Source organism: Danio rerio, chromosome 25, assembly GCF_052040795.2.
Source record: "Danio rerio strain M-AB ecotype USA chromosome 25, GRCz13ab, whole genome shotgun sequence".
NCBI lineage: Eukaryota > Metazoa > Chordata > Actinopteri > Cypriniformes > Danionidae > Danio > Danio rerio.
In genome coordinates, this window is record NC_141045.1 from 15,240,382 (window position 1) to 15,265,128 (window position 24,747).

General features: G+C 38.6%; 1 protein-coding gene across 2 annotated transcripts; it reads left to right on the forward strand.

Moving 5' to 3' along the window:
* The first annotated feature begins 13,405 nt into the window (after positions 1–13,405).
* Positions 13,406–16,908, forward strand: chst1 (carbohydrate (keratan sulfate Gal-6) sulfotransferase 1). Of its 2 annotated transcripts, none has more exons than NM_001003518.3 (2): positions 13,406–13,874; positions 14,667–16,908. In NM_001003518.3, exon 2 carries the CDS (start codon positions 14,726–14,728, stop codon positions 15,986–15,988), a length of 1,263 nt encoding a protein of 420 aa, NP_001003518.2. In that variant the 5' UTR covers positions 13,406–13,874; positions 14,667–14,725; the 3' UTR covers positions 15,989–16,908. The 2 variants fall into 2 exon arrangements, with proteins under 2 accessions (NP_001003518.2, XP_087166800.1); XM_087310674.1 differs by having other exon boundaries at positions 13,496–13,932; positions 14,667–16,411.
* The last annotated feature ends 7,839 nt before the right edge of the window (positions 16,909–24,747 follow it).

Consider the following 24,747-nt stretch of genomic DNA (forward strand, 5'->3'; position numbering starts at 1 on the left):
AAAAGTACCGTTGTTATCGGGGCCCCGCCCTCCAGCGGGGAAAGAGCAAGTTTCCTCTTCTCCGGATGGCCTGTCTCAGGGACGCTTCGCGGTCCGTTTACCGGACTTAACGGCGCCCTGGGCAGGAGGGGCTGCCTGCTTTCGAGGTGAACGCCGCGCCCGCTTGGCCGGAGGCGCAGGCGGGGGCGGGGCAGCACTCGTTGGCGGGCGCCCTCGGCGAGGAACAGCGGAGGTGGATGGCTCGGCGGGCGGAGCGGGCTTACGGCCACGCCGATAGATGACATTGCCCATCGCATCCGACTGCTCTTTCACCGCCTTGAATTCCTGGGTGAATTCACCGACGGTGTCGCCGAACAGGCCAGCCTGGGATATGGGCGAGTCAAGAAAGCGAACTTTGTCAACGTCGCGCATATCGGCCAGGTTTAGCCAGAGGTGGCGTTCCTGAACCACAAGTGTGGACATCGTCCTCCCCAGCGCACACGCGGCGGACTTAGTAGTCCGAAGAGCATAGTCGGTCGCGGTGCGCAGCTCATGTAATAAGCTTGGGTTGGACCCGCCCTCGTGCAGCTCGGCCAGCGCCTGCGCTTGGTAGCGCTGGTAGGTGGCCATCGCGTGCAAAGCAGAAGCAGCCTGGCCCGCAGCCTTATAAGCTCTGGCTCCGAAGGAGGCAAACAACCTACAGGCTTTGGACGGGAGGCGGGGCAAACCCCGCCACGTAGAGGCGCCGCGCGGACAAAGATTGACCGCGATAGCGCGCTCCACTGACGGGATTGCCTCATACCCCCTGGCAGCTCCGCCGTCAAGGGCGGTGAGGGCGGAGGCACTCGCAGCACGGGCAGAGAAAGGTGCCCTCCAGGACTGCGTGAGCCTACTGTGCACTTCCGGGAAGAAGGGGACGAGAGGCTTCGAAGGCTTCGCCTTCTGGTCCTCTACGTAGCACCCATCTAGTCGGTCCGGCCGCGGAGCTGGGGGATAAACCATCTCCAACCCCACGGCCGAAGCAGCCCGGGAAAGCACGGCTAACATGTCCGCTTCAGGATCCGATTTGACAGCGCTCACCTGCCCGGAGGGGGCGAGCGGGTCCGGATCTTCGTCGGACAGTGAAAGCCCACCCTCCGATGCCGCGGAGGACATCTGATCTCCGGTGTCAGCGAGTGTGAGAGCTACCATCTGGTTAGACGGATCACTCTCACCACCCGAAGCTTGGATGGAGCGCCGTGAGGAGCGAGAGGTCCGCGAGCCCGTGGGCGGCGGATTAGCTCCCGCTGAAACCCTCAGATCTGCCCGAGCGCCCGCTGCTTTTTTAGAGCAGGAGGCAACTGGGGTGGCTCGCTCTCTTGCGAAAGTTAGCTGCGATCTTAGCTGTGCAACGGTCATGGCATCGCAATGACGACATGAACCGCCCGCGAGCACCGCATTAACATGCTGGACCCCCAAACATGCAATGCAGTGATCGTGTCCATCATCCGGAGACAGGAAACCCCCGCATCCAGAAACGCACAGTCGGAGCGCCATCCTGAAAAGGACGTGCTGCACGACTGTGTTGCTCTTTTAGGAAAGTTGCAACTATACGCACCGCTCTGGAGGACCGGACCCAAAGAACCGCAGGCAAGGGAGTAACCCAGCTCGACCGTCTGCCACCGCGAAGACCCACTCTGGACCGGGAGACACACTCGTTCGCTCTGAAGTGCTGATCAGCAAGAGGAACCCTCATCGACTCACTCAGAAAGGATCTGAAGCGAAAAGGATGGCGTCTGCTGGCTTCAGGTGTGCTTATATGCTGAGATAATTGCAGATGTCGCACACCTGCGCAAGCTTACGCTGCCAATTAATTTCATTCATTGGCCCGTTCAATACTCTCCAGATAAGCGGCTTCTGATCCGAATCCTCCCATTCATGGCACTGAAGTTCCCCAACCGAAGGGGAACTCAATAACTAGCTTGACTTTTTTTCAAAGCATAAACTAGCAATTTTGTAAATGTTTTAGCTTGGTTTAGCAGATTGTTATCATGTTGCTGACATGCTTCTAGCATGTTTTAGCATGAATGTACATGATTTAGCATGTTGTTGTTATAGCACACCCTAGGTTAATTGCCAGGCTTTGCTAGCAATAGCTAAATTAAAGTCTGAAGGTTTTGCACAAATATAGGTTAAACACCTTTTTTGACAGCTTCAATGAAAGCCTATGATTTTTTGTCGGTTTAAAAAGAACAAACAGTTAAGTCTGATCAGACCCAACAGAAAATCTAGATCACCCTTGAGCTCCGTAGGTAAACACAGCAAGAAAATGTCACATGCTGTACTGTTTACTTGACACTTTCAGTAAAATGCAAATTAACTGCAGTTCCTGTAGGATTAGAGCTGATATGGCTTTTGTAATGACTCTCTTTCAATTAAACAAAGCACAAGAACAGTGAACTGAAAAAGTGATTGCTCTCACTTTAAAGCGATTTGCTTGGCATACATCATTATCAGCGGTCCATAAAAGTCACGGCGATTGAAAACGCAGTCACGTCTGAACAAAAATAATATTTCCGATGGCTGTAATTTATGTGATCTCTGAGAGTCATGATGGCTGTGAGGGGGTTAATTAGCAACAGGGATGAGTTGTCTGGAGTCATCAAGGATGTGTAATTAAGCCTCTCGATTAAAAGCAAACGAATATTCAATCTAATATCCAGTGATTCTACACCACTAAAATTAAACAAAAAAAAAACAACAACAACAAAAAAAAAAGATGTCTAAAGACTAAAGGTGCATATGAAATGGGGGGAAAAACATGACTCAAGAATACCCACGTGAAAAAAATACCATAGTGTTTTTAATCTATACTATAGTGAAGTACTTCAATTGATTTGTTGTGGTAATTCTGTTGCAATGGTAACACAAGAGCTACAATAATATAAACAAATGGCCCAATACTGTAGTTTTCTATTTTATAACTATAGGGTATACCATACTAAAATCCACAACAGTTTACCTACAGCTTACCTACCACAACAGTCTAGTAAAACTGAATCATACTACAGTATTTATTACAGTTTATAAGTTCACTATAGTTAAGACTACAGTATGCTGTAGCATTCATTAAAAAAAGAGTTGTAAATACTATAATATACACTTACCGGCCACTTTATTAGGTACACCTTACTAATAGCGGATTGGACCCCCTTTTGACGACAGAACTGCCTTAATCCTTCATGGTATAGATTCAACAAGGTACTGTAAACATTCCGCAGAGATTTTGGTCCATATTGACATGATAGCATCACGCAGTTGCAGCAGATTTGTCGACTACACATCCATGATGCAAATCTTCCGTTCCACCACATCCCAAAGGTGCTCTATTGGATTGAAATCTGGGGACTGTGGAGGCCATTTGAGTACAGTGAACACATTGTCATGTTCAAGAAATCATTCTGATGGCGCATTATCCTGCTGGAAGTAGCCATCAGAAGATGGGTACACTGTGGTGTATAAAAGGATGGACATGGTCCAACAATACTCAGTTAGGCTGTGGCGTTGATGCTCAAATGGTACTAATGGAACCAAAGTGTGCCAAGAAAATATCCCTCACACTACCACCACCATCCTGAATTGTTGATACAAGGCAGGATGGATCCATGCTTTCATGATGTTGATGACAAATTCTGATTCTACCATTCGAATGTCGCAGCAGAAATCAATAGCATGAGTCTGGCTGCAGATTTGCACCTGCACCTTCAGGCTTGCACGCTTGGACTTGCATGCTCAGGCAACTGCACTTCCTCTGCAAGTGACGCCATTTACAATCACCACCTGGGGCCGCTTGCATGAAAGTCCTTCGGTAATTTGACTTGGAAATTTGAGGTGGAAAAATCTGAGGTAATGGATTTCATTAAGACCATTGCAACAAACTTCTTAACTGCCTTTTTTCTAAGTGTTTTAATACTGTAGTTTCTGGCAACATTAGTCATCTGTCATGGCGTACAACTTGAGCACTTAGAATTATTTGACAACGTTGTCACTGTCATTGCAAATGAACTGGAAACTTACTTTTGGTTTATTTGTGTTGATTTCAGAAATATCACAGAAATCTAGACTTATCAGACCAGGCAATGTTTTTCTAATCTTTTATGGTCCAATTTTGGTGAGCCTATGCAAATTGTAGCCTTAGTTTCCTGTTCTTAGTTGACAGCAGTGGAACCCGGTGTGGTCTTCTACTGCTGTAGCCCATCTCTAGGTGTTGTACGTTCAGAGATGCTCTTCTGTAGACCTCGGTTGTCAGGGGTGTAGTTGAGTGGGGGCAGCTGTATGAAATCCAAAAGTTTACATTCTTAATCACCTGTTTCTAAATGGTCTGTCTCTAAAAGTGAGGGGAACATCCCACCCCCATTATTTGAGTTACTGTGGCCTTTCTGTCAACTCAAACCAGTCTGGCCATTCTCCTCTGACATCAACAAGGCATTTGCGCCCACAGAACTGCCGCTCACAAGATATTTTCTCTTTTTCAAACCATTCTCTGTAAACCCAAGAGATGGTTGTACGTGAAAATCCCAGTAGAGGAGCAGTTTCTGAAATACTCAGACAAGCCCATCTGGCATCAAGAACCATGCCACGTTCAAAGACACTTAAATCACCTTTCTTTTGATGCTCGGTTTAAACTGCAGCAGATCGTCTTGACCATGTCTACATGCCTAAATGTATTGAGTTGCTGCCATGTGATTGGCTGATTAGAAACTTGCGTTAACGAGCAGTTGGACAGGTGTACCTAATAAAGTAGCCGGTAAGTGTATACAATATAATACACTTCAAAAACACTATAGTGTAGTGTGAGTATCTAGACATATCTATTGAGAATTTTATTCAGTCAAAAAAAAATTTGAAGGGATTTGCAAGGGAGGCAACACAACATCAGGCCTCATCTTGAAGACGACATTGTGAATAATTCATAACTGCGCTCTTGACCCTGTGCTTTTTACTGACCTATTACAAAATTGTGCAGTCATTTATTGCTGCCAAGAATCTCCACACATACATATGAAAACACGATCGGGCAATTACTCCCTCGTCAAGGGCTTCGGGCTGTTTAAAATGCTCTCTGTGCTTCCTCAAACCATAATGCGCTGTGCTGGAGGGAGGACATTAAATATGGTCAACTTTTTTTCCGGAATACCAATAGATCCAGGTGTCACAGTGGCGCAATGGGTAGTACGATCACCCCGCAGCAAGAAGGTCACCGGGTTAGAGCTCCGGCAGTGTCAGTTAGCATTTCTGTGTGGAGTTTGCATGTTCTGGCGATTTATTCAGATGTGGCGACCCCAGATTAATAAAGGGACTAAGCCGAAAATAAAATAAATGAATGAACCAATGGATCCCAAATCTTAAAGTCGCTATTAAACAGAAGTAAAGATTGTCCTTTTTTTCACATACTGTGAGGTGCATGCAATTGAAATTGTCCTGAAATGAGAAAACATGTAGAATGGTACATGATTTGATAATTTGGAAAATCATTGGATTGTTGGAGGATGGACGTTTTTTATAATATTGAGAAAGATTGATGATAATTATAATAATAATATTAAAATTAATAATTAATTCATTCATTCATTTTCTTTTCGGCTTAGTCCCTTTATTAATCTGGGGTCGCCACAACCCCAACTTATCCATCATATGTTTTACGCAGCAGATACCCTTCCAACTGCAACACATAACTGGGAAATATCCATACACACTCATTCACACACATACACTACGAAAAATTTAGCCTACCCAATGGACCCTTCACTAAGCCCTGCCCTCCTTAGTTACTGTTGCTACGCCTGTCAAGCTTTCATGCCTGGCACGGCTTAATAGGCAACCAATTCACGACATAATAGGCGATCGATTAGAGAATAATTCAATCAAAATTGAAGCTAGCTTAACTTAGCCGCCTCATACGCTGACCATTCAACAGCTTAGTTCATGCTCAGCAGGAGAGGTGAAATTTAAAAATTATCTAATAATAACAAATTGAACTATAATTTATCTGTTTTTAGCCAATAAGCCTGATAGATTAATTGTTGTGCAATGAAATACAGCGTTACTAACCGACAAGGAAATACGCTTGACAGTGCTTTTACATGGTTCATTCATAGAAAGAACAGCCAGAAAGGGGAAACTGGTGGATTTGTGCCGAATATTAGCATCATTGACCTATAACAATGTACAGTAAGTTCCCTATAACTGTCAGTATGTTTGTGTGCTCTCTATAGATTAATAAAAAACAGCTGCTGGTAAAGTATATTGATCGCAAGTGCTCAGTTTGTGATCATATCTCGGTTTTGTTCTGTTGATTTGTCATTTCAAATATTCGTAGCTTGAAATAGATGGAAATATGAGGCTCAGTAAAATTAGTAACAGATTCGCAGATCTGTATTTTTGGATCAATAACTCATGTCATTATGACCTATTCGCTATTAGTATGACTAAGTTACTATGGCGAAGGCTTAAACGGAGCAGTGCTCATAATATTGAGCGGGAAATTTTTTTTTTCCGTTTTTGGACTTGTGGGGGAACTCGTAGCACCCAGAGGAAACCCACGTCAACACGGAGAGAACATGCAAACTCCACACAGAAATGCCAACTTAATAATACTAATAATTCTTTACATTTATATAGCGCTTTTCTAGACACTCAAAGTGATTCTCATCATCTCCTCATCCACCACCAGTGTGCAGCATCCACCTGGATGATGCTAGGGCAGCCATATTGCACCAGACCACACAACACAGACTAGCTAATTGGTGAAGAGGAGACAGAGTGATGAAGCCAATTATTATATGGAGATGGTTTGGAGGCCAGTGGGAAATTTGGCCAGAATGCCAGAGTTAAACCCGTACTCCTTTTGAAAGGACATAGGGATTTTTAATGGTTTAACGTCTCATCCCGAAAGACGATACTCACTGAGCAGTAGCGTCCCCATCAATATACTGGGGCATTAGGACCCACATAGACCACAGATTGAGCGCCCCCTGCTGGCCTCACTAAAACCACTTCCTGCATTCACCTAGCTTTCCCATGTGGTTTCCCATTCAGGTACTGACCAGACGCAGCCCTACTTAGCTTCAGTGGGCGACCATGTGAGAGTTGCAGAGAGCTAGCTGCCGGCAAACTGCTGAATGGATGAAAGTACGGCAGAAATAAGAAACACCCTGAAAGCCTCGCCCTAAAGGCATTCCATGTGACCAGAAGTGACAAAAAGTCCTTTCTAGGGAGGATAGATATGGTATTTGATGAGGGCAGATAAATCATTTATAACACATGCATATTATTGTTGTCACATTACTCAATTTCGGTACCAATTGCAACAGAAGTTTTAAAAACGTCCTTTTCGTTTGGATGTTTTTTAATTTTTAGTAATGATTGGTACTGAAATTCAGTATTGTGACAACACTAATGCATATAGCCTATACTTATTTTTTACAAGAGTACATTTTTATTTCATGTTGACCTTAAAACAAAGTCATGGAGTTGTCCCTGCATGAAGCCTGGTCTTGACAAAAGCCCCCCAAAATTTTCATTTTTTCCCAATCCCCTTCAGACCACCAGTTCCATCAGTGAGTGGAGGAGGCAAGCTACAATTCAGGCGACGGGATTTCAGATTTCAGCAATATGGGAGAGTGGGATTGCGTTGAAAAATGCATAAGTGCAGCACATCAAGAGACTGGCAGAGAGCTGGACGTTGAAATTGTCTCATGACATAGTTGATTACACACAAACTGTGTGTCAGCAATTTTTCGACAAGCTTGGCTACAAAGCTGTCAACTCCCCCGAGGAGCTGAAAAACACTGCTTTCGTGGGGAGGACAAAACCAAATACCTTTTTTTTTTTGTAATAAAAGCAATCAATGTGCAAGGATATCTGTTCAACTTTTATATAATAACAAGTATGAGATATTCATATAGCTTTGTCAATAGAGAGTATTAATGTAGGTTCATATATTTTGACCAGCTGTTTTAATTAGGCTTAATTAATTCACTTATCACTTATTTCCACCTTTCAAACAATCGGGTCAGAGCAGAAAAAACAAATAAAAAACGGAATAGCAATGAATATTCATGAGTAAAGATCCTAAAGAGTGAGCAATGATAAAGTTCACATTATTTGTATGCATAAAGAAAACTAGAGCTGGATGTGACAATATATGGACTGGGAAAATTGTATTCATTATTAATATTTTATTTTATGCAATATAAATGGAGTATTTATTTATTTCTATTATCTATACTGTATTTATTTACCTTTTTTGACCTTTCAGGACATTTAAGAGAAATTACACCCCCTTGTGGTCTGTAAAAATACAGTGGCTAATCAGGGCTACTTTTTTTTTTGTTTGGTTGTTCCAACAATATGCAGACAGACGTTTTCAGATGCTTGAGCTTGAGTTCTTGCTATATTACAACACAATTACACGCAACGCTACCCCCACTGCTTTCAACAACTGTCATATTTACTTCAACACCTGTCCAATGATATCAAACTCCTCTGTTAGCAGAAAAGAAATGCAAATGTAAACATAAAAATAGACACGTATTATTTAGAATACTGACAGACCGTCAGCTCTGCTTCTTCTCATCGAGGCCTGTCCTAAAGTCAGCTAATCTTCTGTTTTCAGAGCTGTTGGGTGTAATGGAAAGCACCATGGCAGCTCCTGTCTTAATTAGAGTAAGACTTGACGGCCCCGCTGTTTTCCAGCCCTTTCTCTCCCACACAAACTCTTTTCAATTACACAAAATAAAGTCAGCTGTCTCGTCTGGAGGCACTGATCCAAATCCGGCAGAGGAACAACCTTGACCAGCCGAGCCCCAAATGTTCCTGACTCACGCATGAGCCTTCAGAGACAACGCTCAGTTTTCAAATTCATTAAGCCTGTGTAGGTGAAGGTTAGGTTATTATGGTTGAGAAATTTGGTTTGGTTTGTTTGACAAGGTTATACTAGTTTGTTGACAAACTTTGATGTTAGCTTGAAACAGCAGCATGATTTAGTATGTTTTTAGCATGTACTAGTAGGCTATTCAGGCATAGTGTTAGGAACATATCTTTATCATGATTTAGCAAGTCCATAGAATGTACCTAATGCGATTTACGTACCAACATTTCACATTGGTAGCATGTTTTTATCTAGCATGATTTAACATGTTGCTTGCACATCCTTAGCATTTTGATAGCATATTTTAACATGAAACGCCATATTGGTAGTGTATTTCTATCATTGATTACCATGTTGCTAGAATGTTTTAACTCAAATTAACATGTTGGTAGCATGTTGCTAATATGAATTATCACATAGGTAACATGTTTCTAGAATGAATTTTTCTATCTAACATGATTTAGCATGTTGCTCGCACACCCTTAGCATTTTGATAACATGTTTCTAAAATGAAATTAACTCAAATTAGCATCTTTGTAGCATATTTTAGACATGTTGTTAATATAAATGATCACATTGGTGGCATGTTTCTAGATTAAATGTTTATATGTAACATGATTTAACATGTTTTTGCACAACCTTAGCATTTTGACATCCTTAACATGAAATATCATACTGGTAGCAGGTTTCTACTATGTTTTAACACAAATTAGCATGTCGGTAGCATGTTTTAAACATGTTGCTAATATAAATTTATCACATTGGTAATATGTTTCTAGCTAACATGATTTACCTTGTTGCTTGTACATCTTTGGCAGTTTGATAGCATGTTTCTAACATCAAATGCTATATTGGTAGCATGTTTCTAAGATCAAGTAGCATGTTGCTAGTATGCTACCATCGTGCAAACACATTTCTATAATGAAGTTGCTATCCTATCTTCATCTAGAATTAGGATGTTTCTAAGAGTAAGTGTTTCTTGCAACAACTAAATACAGAGAATTTTGGAGATAACTAGGGTATATTTAATTACTGTAATACTAACTTCTCGCTAGAAATGCCATCAAAGTTTGAATAATTTGGGTCAAAAATGTACATTTACACACAAAATGACATCCAAGCTGCTCAAAAATGAAGCTAAAAAATTGGAACGTTCAGGAATGTAGGATATCTAAGGCAGCAAAAGACACATCTACAGTATGCTGCCTTCAAAATTAAATGAGAACAAACTACCTTCAGAGACAGAGGAGAAGCAGAATTTTAATTTGGATGTACTTGGAAAACTGCTTCTTACAGCCTTTTAGAGCTTTCGACAAAGCCTTATTCAGAATTCGCATGTTGCTAGTATAGAATTAGCCAAAATGACATAGTGGCTGCATGGAAAACATAATTTTGGTAAGAACCATAGACTGTGGTGGAAATACAACAACAACAAAACATTATATGCCTTCATGCTAGTTCATTAAAGGCCAAAGCGAGGTCTTTCAGAGTTTGTCGTAAGTCTATTACAGCTTCCCTTCGACTGCCTCTTGCACAGTACAATCGCATATTGAAATCATGTTTCATGCTCCGGGTTTCCTCATTTCTCTGGACACGCTTGTCATAAAGGATCCGTAAATTCAGCGTGCTAGAAAATAAGTGATGCAGTGCAGTGTTCGGTGGACAGAGAGGGGAGGATCATTTGCGCTTGAAAGCTTATTACCGGCTCTCAGCATGGTGGATAAAGGGGACACACACCCATCTTCACCCCTCTACTGGCTCGCCGATATGCAGGCCGACGTTTTCAAATGCTTGAGTACACACGCTGATTGAAATTGGGGTTGCGTTGAGCACACAAAGATAAAACCGATTTCGCAAAAAGCCAAGCGTAATCTCACATTTCTGAGATTGCAAGACACTGAACTGGGGGAAAAAGCCCCATTTTAAATGCCAATGTCTGGCTTCAGATGAAAGGATAGAGAGGAAAAAGACAGTAGATGAGATGAAGAATGAAAGAGTGCAGCTTTGTGGTCATGTTGAGTTGTGTATTAGTTCCTCCATGGTTGCACATTTAGCTGAGGTATTTACAGATTGAAGTTTAGACAGAAGAAATGAAAGGATTCATTTCATCCATCTCATTTTTAAAACGGCATTATCCTGAAGCTAAGATCAAAACCAAGATGCAAAATAATGACAATTATGATGAGATATTGGTTTTAAAAAGCCTTTGAAGTTGAAAGAAATAGTTCACTCTAGATTAAGTGAAATTAAATTACTATTTCATTTTCAATACAACGAGAGTGAAAAGAAACAGGCTCTTTCAGATATGTAGAAAAAAGCAAAATGAAAGTCTCATATAAGCAGTTAATTATATTTTAAGACAATATATTAAATTACGGGCGAGACAGTGGCACAGTAGGTAGTGCTGTCACCTCACAGCAAGAAGTTCGCTGGTTCGAACCTCGGCTCAGTTGGCGTTTCTGTGTGGAGTTTGCATGTTCTCCCTGCATTCGCGTGGGTTTCCTCGGGGTGCTCCGGTTTCCCCCACAGTCCAAAGACATGCGGTACAGGTAAATTGGGTAGGCTAAATTGTCCGTAGTGTATAAGTGTGTGTGTGAATGTGTGTGTGGATGATTACCAAAGATGGGTTGCGGCTGGAAGGGCATCCGCTGCGTAAAAACTTGCTGGATAAGTTGGCGGTTCATTCCGCTGTGGCGACCCCGCATTAATAAAGGGACTACGTCGACAAAAAAATGAATGAAAGAATGAATATTAAATTACACTCACCGGCCACTTTATTAGGTACACCTTACTGTACTGGGTTGGACCCCCTTTTGCCTTCAGAACTGCCCTAATCCTTCTTAGTTCTAGATTTAACAAGGTACTGGAAATATTTCTCAAAGATTTTGGTCCATATAGACGTGAAAGCATCACATAGTTGCTGCAGATTTGTCGCCTGCACAATCATGATGCGAATCTCCCATTCTACCATATCCCAAAGGTGCTCTATTGGATTGAGCTCTGGTGACTGTGGAGGCCATTTGAGTACAGCGAACACATTGTCATGTTCAAGAAACCAGTCTGAGATGATTTGCGCTGTATGACATGGTGTGTTTGTTATCCTGCTGGAAGTAGCCATCAGAAGATGGGTATACTGCGGTTATAAAGGGATGGACATGGTCAGCAACACTACTCAGACTGTGGCGTTGACACAAGTCTTAATTGGTACTAACAGACCAAAAGTGTGCTAAGAAAAAATCCCCCACACCATTACACCACCAGTCTGAACTGTTTGTTACAAGACAGGATGCTTTAATGTTGTTGATTGCAAATTCTGACCCTATCATCCGAACGGCAGAAATCGAGACTCATCAGACCAGGCAATGTTTATCCAATCTTCGATTGTCCAATTTTGAATTGAATCAAGAACTGTGGTGTGAATTAAAGATCAGCTATGCTCTCAATGCACTGATGCACATCTGAACAAACATTTCTATTCAGTGACACGGTAATGTTTAAACGAATTAGTTTTTTTTTTTTTAATGGTTTATTGTAACACACAATTTACAGTATATGGACACACCTTGCCTTTTAGAATTTTACAACTTAATCGTTTCCATTTGCTTATATGGACAAGAAAAGTCAGAGCGTTCTGCTTTGTTTTCCATGGATGAACATAGGAAAGTTTTTGAAGAACAGTAAGAAAATAATATTTGTTATGGTGTAGCTAATGTTAAATGAGATACAAAACTTTACAAAAATTAACCATGGCTTTACTGCTACTGCTCATTCATTCGTTTTGTTTTCGGCTTAGTCGCTTTATTAATCAGGGGTCACCACAGTGGAATGAACCACCAACTTATCCAGCATATGTTTTACACAGCAACCTTCTAGCTGCAACCCATCACTGGCAAACATCCATATACACCTATTAACACACTACGGACAATTTAGCTAATACAAACAAACTCACGCAAACACAGGGAGAACATGCAAACTCCACACAGAATTGCCAACTGACCCAGCCGGGGCTCAAACCAGCGACTTTCTTGCTGTGAGGCGATTGATACACAACTACTACAACAAAAATGATTTCTTTTAAACTATTAGAACTTCAATTTAACCAGAGTTTTGCTTCATTTAGGTACTCTATACATACAAAATGCATTTGTATTAAACGGTGGAATTAAAAATATATGGCTACTACACCTAAAAAGTGTTAATAAACCAATAACAGCACTATTATTATAACCAACAAAGATATATGAAACAAAATACAAATTACGAGCAAAAAACAAGGTCTGAGGAACCTACACCCACTTATAATAAACAAAAAACACTATTTTTAAAAACATACTGTGGCATTACATAATTATCTTCAGCCTTCCAGTCAGTCGGTACTGAAATCCACCAGCTGGCCGTGTCTGCCCTCGCATATATTCCTAAATACATGCTTTCGTCAAAAATATAGCGAACTGAAATTTCTAGATGCCACCAGTTCACCTCATATAAACTAACTCGGCGTTCATAGGCTTTAGCATTGAACACAGACGTGTTCAAAGGGAGGACGCGTATAGTGAACCAAATCTGCCTCCCCCCGTGCTGTTTTCCCCTCCCTCAGCCTTTGTCAACTGTGGTTTTGAGGGAAGGGGATGAATATTCGTAGGACTGTCTACGTTTGACTTAATCTGGGACCAACTGGCACACCTCTCTTCAGTCTTCTCCTCACGACAAACCAACGAAATATCTGTCCGGCGTTTCGCGTTTAGTCACAGAGAGATGTCTGAGGATGCGCATCAATACCTTATTCATCCGTTGTCTCTCCGCGGAGCCTGTCTTTGAATGTTTTCCCCGAGCATGAATGGGGCTGCTTGAGGATATACGACCTTTTCTTCGTTTTTTTAGGGAATAAGGAGCCCTTCGACATTTGGAGATATGAATTAAAGCGATAAAGCGTCTATGACGGGCGTTACGGGACGACTACGCGAAGCCATCACGGCATATGGTGATTTTTTTCTCTTTTGTTTAATTTTTCGTCATGTTCTCATACAGCTTTATATGAGGCAAGTATATCGAAGTGTTTATTTTGACGATATTTTCGAGGCAACTGGATTTCGGAAATGTTTCTGCTGGAATAGGGGGAATAAGTTGCTCACTGATTTATACAGTCAGATCGGATCTGCTATTTTTTTATTTTCAACTGAATACCGAGTTGTGTTGCACTGCGGTAAATCAGAACTCGACGCGCGCGGTCGACGACGGCTGCCTTTCAAACATTTCACAATAAGCATGCATATGGTATTGTGAGGGATTGCAATTAAAGCATCTCTCTACAGGTGCCTGAACTGGTGCCAGTTTGTGGAAAAGAAGCGATTTTGAAACCTGCCTGAATTCTAGACGCAGGTTTGCACGAACCTTTGCTGATTTCCCCAAGGGAAAAACAAAATACCTCAGGCTTGTGTAAAAGCCTGTAGGAAGCAGTTTAGTTGTAAGAGTTTGGCTGCATTAAAACGTTAAGTAGTTTATCAAAGTGTCATACTGCAATAAGCGACTGCTTAAGGCTTGCATTGTGAAGCAGAATGTAATGTAATATGTGTTGAAAGGAGATTTGCTTTTCCCAGAATTTAACAAGGAGTCATTCTAGTTTAAATCTTTAAATCCTAAATTTAAAATATGCTTTTTTGTTTCTGGTATTGACTCATTATTATAGCATGTTATATAATGTTATATACAATGCAAATTCATGTTCTGCTTTTTCCTGGTTTTCAAACTCACGCTGAGATCTTTTGTTTTTCAGCTTTGTCTTTGTGGATAGGATCAAATCAGACTGCATCCTCTAAATGAAGTTACCCAGCCATGCAATGTTCCTGGAAGGCTGTGATTCTGCTTGCATTGGTGTCCATAGCGATCCAATACACAGCAATCAGGACTTTCACAGCCAAGCCTTTTCATATTTGCCCTGTTCCTAACCCCCTGAACTGTGGTTTGGGGCAGGATGTGGAGTCGTTCGATCGGATGTGTGATGAGTACCCATATTTTAATTACAATTCCTCAAGGAAGACTCACATCCTCATCTTGGCAACCACTCGCAGCGGCTCCTCTTTCGTTGGACAGTTGTTCAACCAGCACTCAGATGTGTTCTATCTCTTTGAACCACTCTATCATGTCCAAACGACCTTAATCCCTCACCTTTCTCCCAGCAGATACGCTGTGGAGCGCCGAGTGATGCTGGGAGCCAGTCGTGACCTTCTTAGAAGCCTGTACAACTGCGACTTGTATTTCCTAGAGAGTTACATCAAACCGCAGCCGGCAAACCACACCACGGATAAACTGTTTCGACGTGGAGCCAGCAAAGCCCTCTGTTCTATGCCGGTTTGTGATGCTTTCAGCCCCAATGATGGCAATATAGAAGAGGGGGATTGTGTTCGGAAGTGTGCCTCTCTTAATTTGACCCTAGCTACCGAATCATGCCGAGAAAGACGGCATGTGGCCATTAAAACGGTGCGTATCCCGGAGGTCAACGATCTTAAGGCACTGATTGAAGACCCTCGGCTTAATTTGAAGGTTATACAGTTGGTAAGGGACCCACGTGGAATATTATCATCGAGGATTGAAACCTTCCGGGACACTTACCGCCTATGGCGGATCTGGAGAGCCACAGGCCGTAAACCCTACAACCTGGATTTGACCCAGCTCACGACAGTGTGTGACGACTTTCTGAACTCGGTGTCCACAGGTTTAAGCCGGCCACCGTGGCTTCGAGGACGGTACATGCTGGTGAGATACGAGGACCTAGCCAGAAATCCACTCCAAAAAACCAAGGAGGTTTATGAATTCCTTGGACTTTCGCTGGAAAAAAGTGTGGTGGACTGGATACATAACAACACAAGAGGCAATAACGATGTGTCAGCAAAGCATAAGTACGGCACATTGAGGGACTCGGCGGCTAACGCAGAGAGCTGGAGGTTGAAATTGTCTCATGACATAGTTGATTACACACAAACTGTTTGTCAGCACATTTTAGATGAGCTCGGCTACAAAGCTGTCAACTCCCCTGAGGAGCTGAAAAACATGTCCATCTCTCTCATTGAGGACAAAACCTTCATACCTTTTTTGTAACAAAGGTAATCACGTGCACGCACAACTATTTTTCTACATTTATATTCTTGCCTTAATGTGACTGACATTTGCACTATGAACCTTTTTGTAACTTCGGAGACTCCCTCGCAGTCCCCCCTCTATGATATTTCTGAACAGCACAAGAACCAAAACACTTAGCTGTAAAGAGATCTCAACTTCACCTTGATTGCGGCGATTGCATTGAGATAGGCAACGTTCCTTATTTATATATTAGAGCAGAGCACCACACTATTGACAAAGAAATTCTGTATGCTGGTCATTGCTTTGACAACAGTGAATGTGAAAATTTTGTCAGTCAAAGAACCCAGACTATTCTCAAGATAAACACTCTTCAATGTGGGACTGAAAAATGCTGTCATGTATAATTACAGCCGTGCAATAAAATTGTGAATGTCACAGTCAGACTATTTCTCAGGTTGTTTCTCAGTGCAAAGACTTGACTGTCAGAGAGCTTTCTGGGGGTTTATGCTCGTGTTTGATTTGCTTTTAGAATGCATAATGTGCTGGAGCTGTACCTGGGTTAAAAAAAAAAGAAAGAAAGTAAACTCACAGTAAAAGCACTTCAGTGTGCTTGCATTGTTTGGTTTACAAATTAGTTGTAAAAACTCAATGACCACTGTTTCGCCACAATGAAGGTTTCTGTTATATTTTTGCCAAACGCCATGACACTATTTCAGAGAAATCCAATGCAATCAAGTTTTTAAAGTCGACAGTTTGTTAGTTTAGAGGTTTTCATATGAAATGCATGGAATTATTCATCCTTTAGAGGCTGCCCTCATCATCATATAACAATTTTTCATTGATTCAGTGCATAGGGATTTGTATTCAGTGTTCATGGGAAATCGTTCGACTCAATGTATGTGAAAGAGGCTATTTTTTAATAAATGTAGAAAAGCAAATGTATTTTTCACGAGTAGATTTATTCCTGAACCTGAAGGACATTTGCGCACATGACTCTTCCCTGATTGACACAGTGGCCTTAATTTGTTTAATCCTTCATGGATTTTTACATAATCTAGATAATCTGGATTCAGGTTATTAAACCCTAAACATTTTTCACAACTGCTAACCCTCATGGAGAATATTAATGGTTCGATCTTTAACTTCAGATTAGTGTCTGCAGAATTAGAAGCTATGAAATTACACAAGGATTTAATCAGATATACATTATCCACAGTCATGTACTGTACCAACATTGTCCAGTAGTCTTTTCTTTCAGGGGGGAAATGGCCCCCCCTTGTGGTGTGGAAAAACATGTAATCATGTCTACATTAATTAGGATGAACTGTCATTCATGCCACATTTGTGACTGAAAAACTGTACTAATTGCAATTTTTACAGCAAGCAAGGCATGCAATAGTATATACAGTTGACTCATGATGTAGTGGTGCGCGTATAAACATATATAATCACTCTGCTTATGTGTCCACGAGAGATTTTATCTTTAAGGTTTGAAAGATTGCCCAATAAAGCTGTACTTGAGATGGATGAGGGCCTAGTAAATCAGCTGTAATGTTTACAAAGCACTTGAACACTATAATGGTAGTGTGATTATCAATTATGCAAGAGTTTCGTTTGCAAAATTACTGCCCCCAGACTTTAATATCTAGCAATGCCAAAAAGCATAGCCTTAATAGGCATCACATAAAAGTGTTAGTTCATCCCAAAATGAAAATCGTGTCAACATTTACTCACTCTCATGCTATTTCAAACCTATAACAGTTCTCTGAAATACAAATAAAGAGATTTTAATAAAATCTGAGAGATTTACATTCCTTTATTCGACATCTGTTAAATCAAAGTATGCTGTGTATGTTTGATGCTTTAAAACGTACATAAAAATATCTAAATAGAGACACAATTGCGTGACATGACGATCAGATTTAATTTAGGCTTTTGAATTAAATGAATGTTCGATGCATTTACATTGTAAATTGTGTTCAGATTGCAGTTGGTTTCTAAATTTTAAAAATCTCAATGAAATGCTTCATGTAAACGCTGCAGCCAGAATTAAATCAACCAAAACTGATTGAACAAGTCAACTCCTGATTGGATTGAAAAGCAACAGTGGAGATAGACATGACATTATTGCATGAGAAGAAACATGCTGACATTGGTGTTGAATAAAGCCAATAACCCATGAGAAGCTGTGATTCACAGTGAATTTATAACAGCCAAGGGTTGATGTTAGGCAAAACGCAGAGCGGAATGCCTAAAACCCCCTTGGTTGTTATAAATTCACTGTAAACCACAGCTCACATGGATTGTTGCTTTTATAAAACAGTTAATCTATATGCGTAAAATGTTTTTACGAAATAAAAAAAAAGTATTAAAATGTAAAACAAGCAGGGTTCAACACAATTCCTTCATGCTGTCCCAACACAAATAGATGAAGTTAACCATTAAGTTAATAATTTTTACAAATTTAAGTGGATCGAACATAAAACATTTAAGTTGTGTTCCTAAAAAAAAACAAGAATTGTGTTGATTTAGCTCATTTTAAATGAGTAGTTTAAACAAGCAGATAGTTGAATAGTTGCCAAGCTACAGTCACAAGTGTTTGTTTATAGAGTAATTTACAACAGCATTAACGTGGCGCAAGTAAAAAGAACCGTTTTATAAGCATTTTTTAGTCATTATTTGTGTATAAGTGTGTAGGACAAGAAACATCCTAAAAAAAAAAAGTGCTCATTTTGGATTTCTTTTAGGCATGGAAATTGATTAATATAAGCATAAATTATGATCATATTAAGATTTGTGTGCTTGAGGCTGATTTTATAATTCTGTGTCAAGTAATCACCATGAACCATGGCGCATGCCTTGCATGTACTCATATTTATACTTATGCGTGTTGTGTTGCTCTGCAATAACACTTCCGAAATGATAGCAGGAAGACTTTTATGTTCCTATGTGTCGAGTTTCTTTGCGGGTGTTTTTGTTTTTTCTGAATGCTACCTTAATTTTTTTTTCAGCAGCTGGGGTGCCAGCTGTTAAATTACAGAAATTTACCATGAAATAATGGACGTTAAATTACATAAATTTACTACAAAATAATGGACGTTAAATTAAAGAAATGAACCATAAAATAATGGACGTTAAATTACTGAAATTTACCATAAAATAATGGACGTTAAATTACAGAAATTTACCATAAAATAATGGACGTTAAATTACTGAAATTTACCATAAAATAATGTACGTTAAATTACAGAAATTTACCATAAAATAATGGACGTTAAATTACAGAAATTTACCATAAAATAATTGGCGTTAAATTACAGAAATTTACGATAAAATAATGGCCGTTAAATTACAGAAATTTACGATAAAATAATTGGCGTTAAATTACAGAAATTTACCATAAAATAATGGACGTTAAATTACAGAAATTTACCATAAAATAATGGCCGTTAAATTACTGAAATTTACTATAAAATAATGGCCGTTAAATTACAGAAATTTACCATAAAATAATGCCCGTTAAATTACAGAAATTTACCATAAAATAATGGACGTTAAATTACAGAAATTTACCATAAAATAATGGCCGTTAAATTACAGAAATTTACCATAAAATAATGGATGTTAAATTACAGAAATTTATTATAAAATAACGGCCATCAAATGACAGAAATTTACCATAAAACAATGGCCGTCAAATGACTAAAATTTACCATAAAATAACGTCCGTTAAATTACTAAAATGTACCATAAAATAATGGCCATTAAATGACTAAAATTTACCATGAAAAATGGACGTTAAATTACAGAAATTTACCATAAAATAAAGGCTTTCAAATTTACCATAAAATAATGGTCGTTAAAAGACAAAAATTTACCATAAAATAACGTCCGTTAAATGACTAAAATTTACCATAAAATAACGGCCGTTACATGACAGAAATTTACCATAAAATAACGGCCATCAAATGACAGAAATTTACCATAAAATAACAGCCGTTAAAAGACAAAAAATTACTATGAAATAACGGATGTTACGTTTAATTACAGAAATTTACCATGAAATAACAGATGTTAAATGACAGAAATTTACCATAAAATAACGGTCGTTAAATGACTAAAATTTACCATAAAATAACGGATGTTAAATTACAGAAATTTACCATAAAATAACGGATGTTAAAATACAGAAATTCACCATAAAAAAACAGACGTTAAATGACAGAAATTTACCATAAAATAACGGTTGTTAAATGACTAAAATTTACCATAAAATAACGACCGTAAATTACTAAAATTTACCATAAAATAACAGATGTTAAATTACAGAAATTTATCATAAAATAACGGATGTTACGTTTAATTACAGAAATTTACCATGAAATAACAGATGTTAAATGACAAAAATTTACCATAAAATAACGGTCGTTAAATGACAAAAATTTACCATAAAATAACAGATGTTAAATTACAGAAATTTACCATTAAATAACACCCGTTAAATGACTAAAATTTACCATAAAATAACGGATGTTAAATTACAGAAATTTACCATAAAATAACGGATGTTAAAATACAGAAATTTACCATAAAATAACAGACGTTAAATGACTAAAATTTACCATAAAATAACGTCCGTTAAATTACTAAAATGTACCATAAAATAATGGCCATTAAATGACTAAAATTTACCATGAAAAATGGACGTTAAATTACAGAAATTTACCATAAAATAAAGGCTTTCAAATGACAGAAATTTACCATAAAATAATGGCCGTTAAAAGACAAAAATTTACCATAAAATAACGTCCGTTAAATGACTAAAATTTTCCATAAAATAACGGCCGTTACATGACAGAAATTTACCATAAAATAACGGCCATCAAATGACAGAAATTTACCATAAAATAACAGCCGTTAAAAGACAAAAAATTACTATGAAATAACGGATGTTACGTTTAATTACAGAAATTTACCATGAAATAAAAGATGTTAAATGACAGAAATTTACCATAAAATAACGGTCGTTAAATAACAAAAATTTACCATAAAATAACAGATGTTAAATTACAGAAATTTACCATTAAATAACACCCGTTAAATGACTAAAATTTACCATAAAATAACGGATGTTAAATTACAGAAATTTACCATAAAATAACGGATGTTAAAATACAGAAATTTACCATAAAATAACGGTTGTTAAATGACTAAAATTTACCATAAAATAACGACCGTAAATTACTAAAATTTACCATAAAATAACAGATGTTAAATTACAGAAATTTATCATAAAATAACGGATGTTACGTTTAATTACAGAAATTTACCATAAAATAACGGTCGTTAAATGACAAAAATTTACCATAAAATAACAGATGTTAAATTACAGAAATTTACCATTAAATAACACCCGTTAAATGACTAAAATTTACCATAAAATAACGGATGTTAAATTACAGAAATTTACCATAAAATAACGGATGTTAAAATACAGAAATTTACCATAAAATAACAGACGTTAAATGACAGAAATTTACCATAAAATAACGGTTGTTAAATGACTAAAATTTACCATAAAATAACGACTGTAAATTACTAAAATTTACCATAAAATAACAGATGTTAAATTACAGAAATTTATCATAAAATAACACCCGTTAAATGACTAAAATTTACCATAAAATAACGCCAATTAAATGACTAAAATTTACTATACAGTAAAATAACGGATGTTAAATTACAGAAATTTACCACAAAATAACGGATGTCAAATGACAGCTGTTGTTTTACGGTAAATTTCTGTCATTTAATTGCCGTTATTTTACGTTTTTCTTTTCGGCACCCCAGCTTTTGGAAAAAAATGAAAATAACAGATTTTTTTGTTCAGTGTAGCTAAAACTTGACTCATTCGAAGGCAGGAACCTGCGGATGTCAAACAAATTTAATCGTAAGGTTAATACAAAACAAAAGTTTTCATCTGGAGCTCCTTTACAGTACTTGACACTTGTAAACACTCGCTCCATCGGGCTCAAGGTACATACAAGTACAAACGCACACCAATCCTATACGTACATATGATTGATGTTAACCAGTGGTTCTCAAACTGTGGTACGTGTAACACAAGTGGTACGCCGGCTTCCTTCTAGTGGTACGTGGAGGAATGAAATATGTCATGTACATGCTGCAAACATTTCAAAATTTAGCAAAAATGATGTATATAATATGCCATAAATGACACATAGCCTATATTTCTGAGGTAATCTGCCACGTTTTTTTTTTAACTGTGCAGAGTTGTAGCTGCTTTACTGGGCCTACTACGCTACTGTATTTCAATACTGCTCATTTTGGCGGTACTTGGAGAGACTATTTTTTTCTGAGGTGGTACTTGAAAAAAGTTTGAGAACCACTGATGTAAACACTATGTTTGTGTTTATTATGATTAAAACAAAACATGTGAAAACGAATGGCATATAAACATTTTCTTGCTTCATGCACAAAAACCAATAAGGTTCATCCTTGTGCATCTCATGTCACATTTGAGCCTCTACAAGAGCTAATAAGATTGTTCTTCTTGCACATCAAGCAAATATGGTTGAGTTCACTGATCAATGTTAATAGTGAAAATTGTATCTAAATACAATCTACATTAGAAAATGATCCAATGTTCATTTAAAAAAAACTTTGATTTAACCGCTAGATACATTTGGAGTTTCAGTGGAAGGACTTACAGTAAATCTCTCGGATTTTATTTAAAAACAGCTTCCTTTGAGCTTTTATTTTAAATAATGTTTTGAACGGCTTGATGAAAGGTTGACAAAATGTTAATTTAAACTAACCCTTTAACTCGTGACCTTGTGATTAATACACCATCTCTCAGTCTGTGGTGCAAATGCATCTATACAAGTAATAATCTATAGTTTTGCATTTGCCAATCCCTTTTTTCGTCCTTATATCCCTGTCAAATAAATAAATAAACAATAAACTTGTATAACTGGTCGATGCTCTTAATAAACGTTTGCGTACACACACACACACACACACACACACACACACACACACACACACACACACACACACACACACACACACACACACACACACACACACACACACACTCTTGGCTGTTGGCTTATTCTGCAACTTGAAGTGTATAACCCCCACAACTTTCTATTCGCAGTTATGCAGTATGTTTGGTGAACTTTAGCTTTTATTGCATTAACCCCACAAAAGTGCACAAGTAATTGGCTATTTGAGCCATCTTCCATTATCGTCTGCCAAAAAAAGTCACTAATAAGTTGGCTGTGGCAGTGGACAGATCAGCTAAAAAGAGAAAATGCTGGCTAGATGCTGAAGTTTGAAAACAAGGGTGTTAGTTCTACTTAAAAGCAGATCCTCTTGTGTAAATTACCCACTTAAATTTGTTTTGCACACCACTTAAAGTCTGCACTATGCTGAAGAAGCTCGTTTTCTCAACACACACAGTGATGAGAGTCGATCCCTGAGAGAATGGGAGGGATAGAAAAAGCCCCATAGACTTTTATCTCACAACAAAGTTGATAAGCTGATTCTGCCCTTTTATACATGAAGCAGACGTGGAGTTTTGCTCTGTTTGAACTTACAGTGATTTTACAGAGGATAACGATTCATAATGCTTCTTCACAAAAGCATCTTAACATGTTTAAAGGAACCCTCCACTTATTTTGGAAATAGGCTGATTTAACAAGGCCCCTAGAGTTAAACATTTTATAATCCATTCGACGTATCTCTGGATCTGGCACTTTTAGCTTAGCATAAATAATTAAATCAGATTAGACCATTAGCATCTTGCTTCAAAAAAAAAAAAAAAAGTTTGGATATGTTTCCCAGAACTGGGGGTTAACAAGTTAGTGTACTCTCAGTGCTGGGTTGCATCTGGAAGGGCATCTGTTGTAAAAAACATATCCCACATATGTGCTTTGTCAACCACTGATAAATTAGAGATAAGCCAAAAGGAAAGAGCAAGTATAGATAATTTTTTTATTTAAAAGGTTGACTCTTCTGTAGTTTCTTTGTGTCCAAGACATTTTTAATAGTACACTCCACTTTTTTTTTTTTTTTTTGAAACAGGCACATTTTACGAGATCCCAAGACCTAAACAGTTCAGTTTTTAAATATCTGAATCCATTTGGCTGATCTCCGGGTCTGGCGGAAGCACTTTTAGCTTAGCTTAGCATAAATCATTGAATCGAGTTAGACCATTAGCACATTGCTTTAAAAAAAAATTTGATGTTTCCCAGCATCAGGGGGGTTCACGAGTTTGTGTACTCTCAGTGTTGTGTTGCAGGTAGAAGGGCCTCCACCACATAAAACATATGCTAGAGTAATTGGCGGTTCATTCTGCAGTATTGAGCGCTGATAAATTAGGGATAAGCCAAAGGAAAGTGAGTGAGTTTAGATCATTTTTCTATTTAAAAGCTAGACTCTTCTGTAGTTTTATTGTGTACTAAGACTGTGGGAACATGAAAAGTTGCTATTTTCTTAGTCAATATGGCTATAAGAACTATACTCTCATTCTGGCGTAATAATCAAAGAAAATTTGCTGTCAGACCAGGTCGGCAGCAGGTGCAATGGTATTACGCAATTTTGTTATGTAGCTTGAGATTATTTTCAGGCTCTGCGTAATTTTATTTTGCCTGCTGCAGCTATGGTACAGCAGCAAAGTTTATTTTTAATTTGTGAGCGAAATGCTAATGGTCTAATCCGATTCAATGATTTATGCTAAGCTAAGCTAAAAG

Coding starts and splice junctions, on each gene's coding strand:
- chst1 (NM_001003518.3), top strand. CDS start 14,726: ATGCAATGTTCCTGGAAGGCTGTGATTCTGCTTGCATTGGTGTCCATA.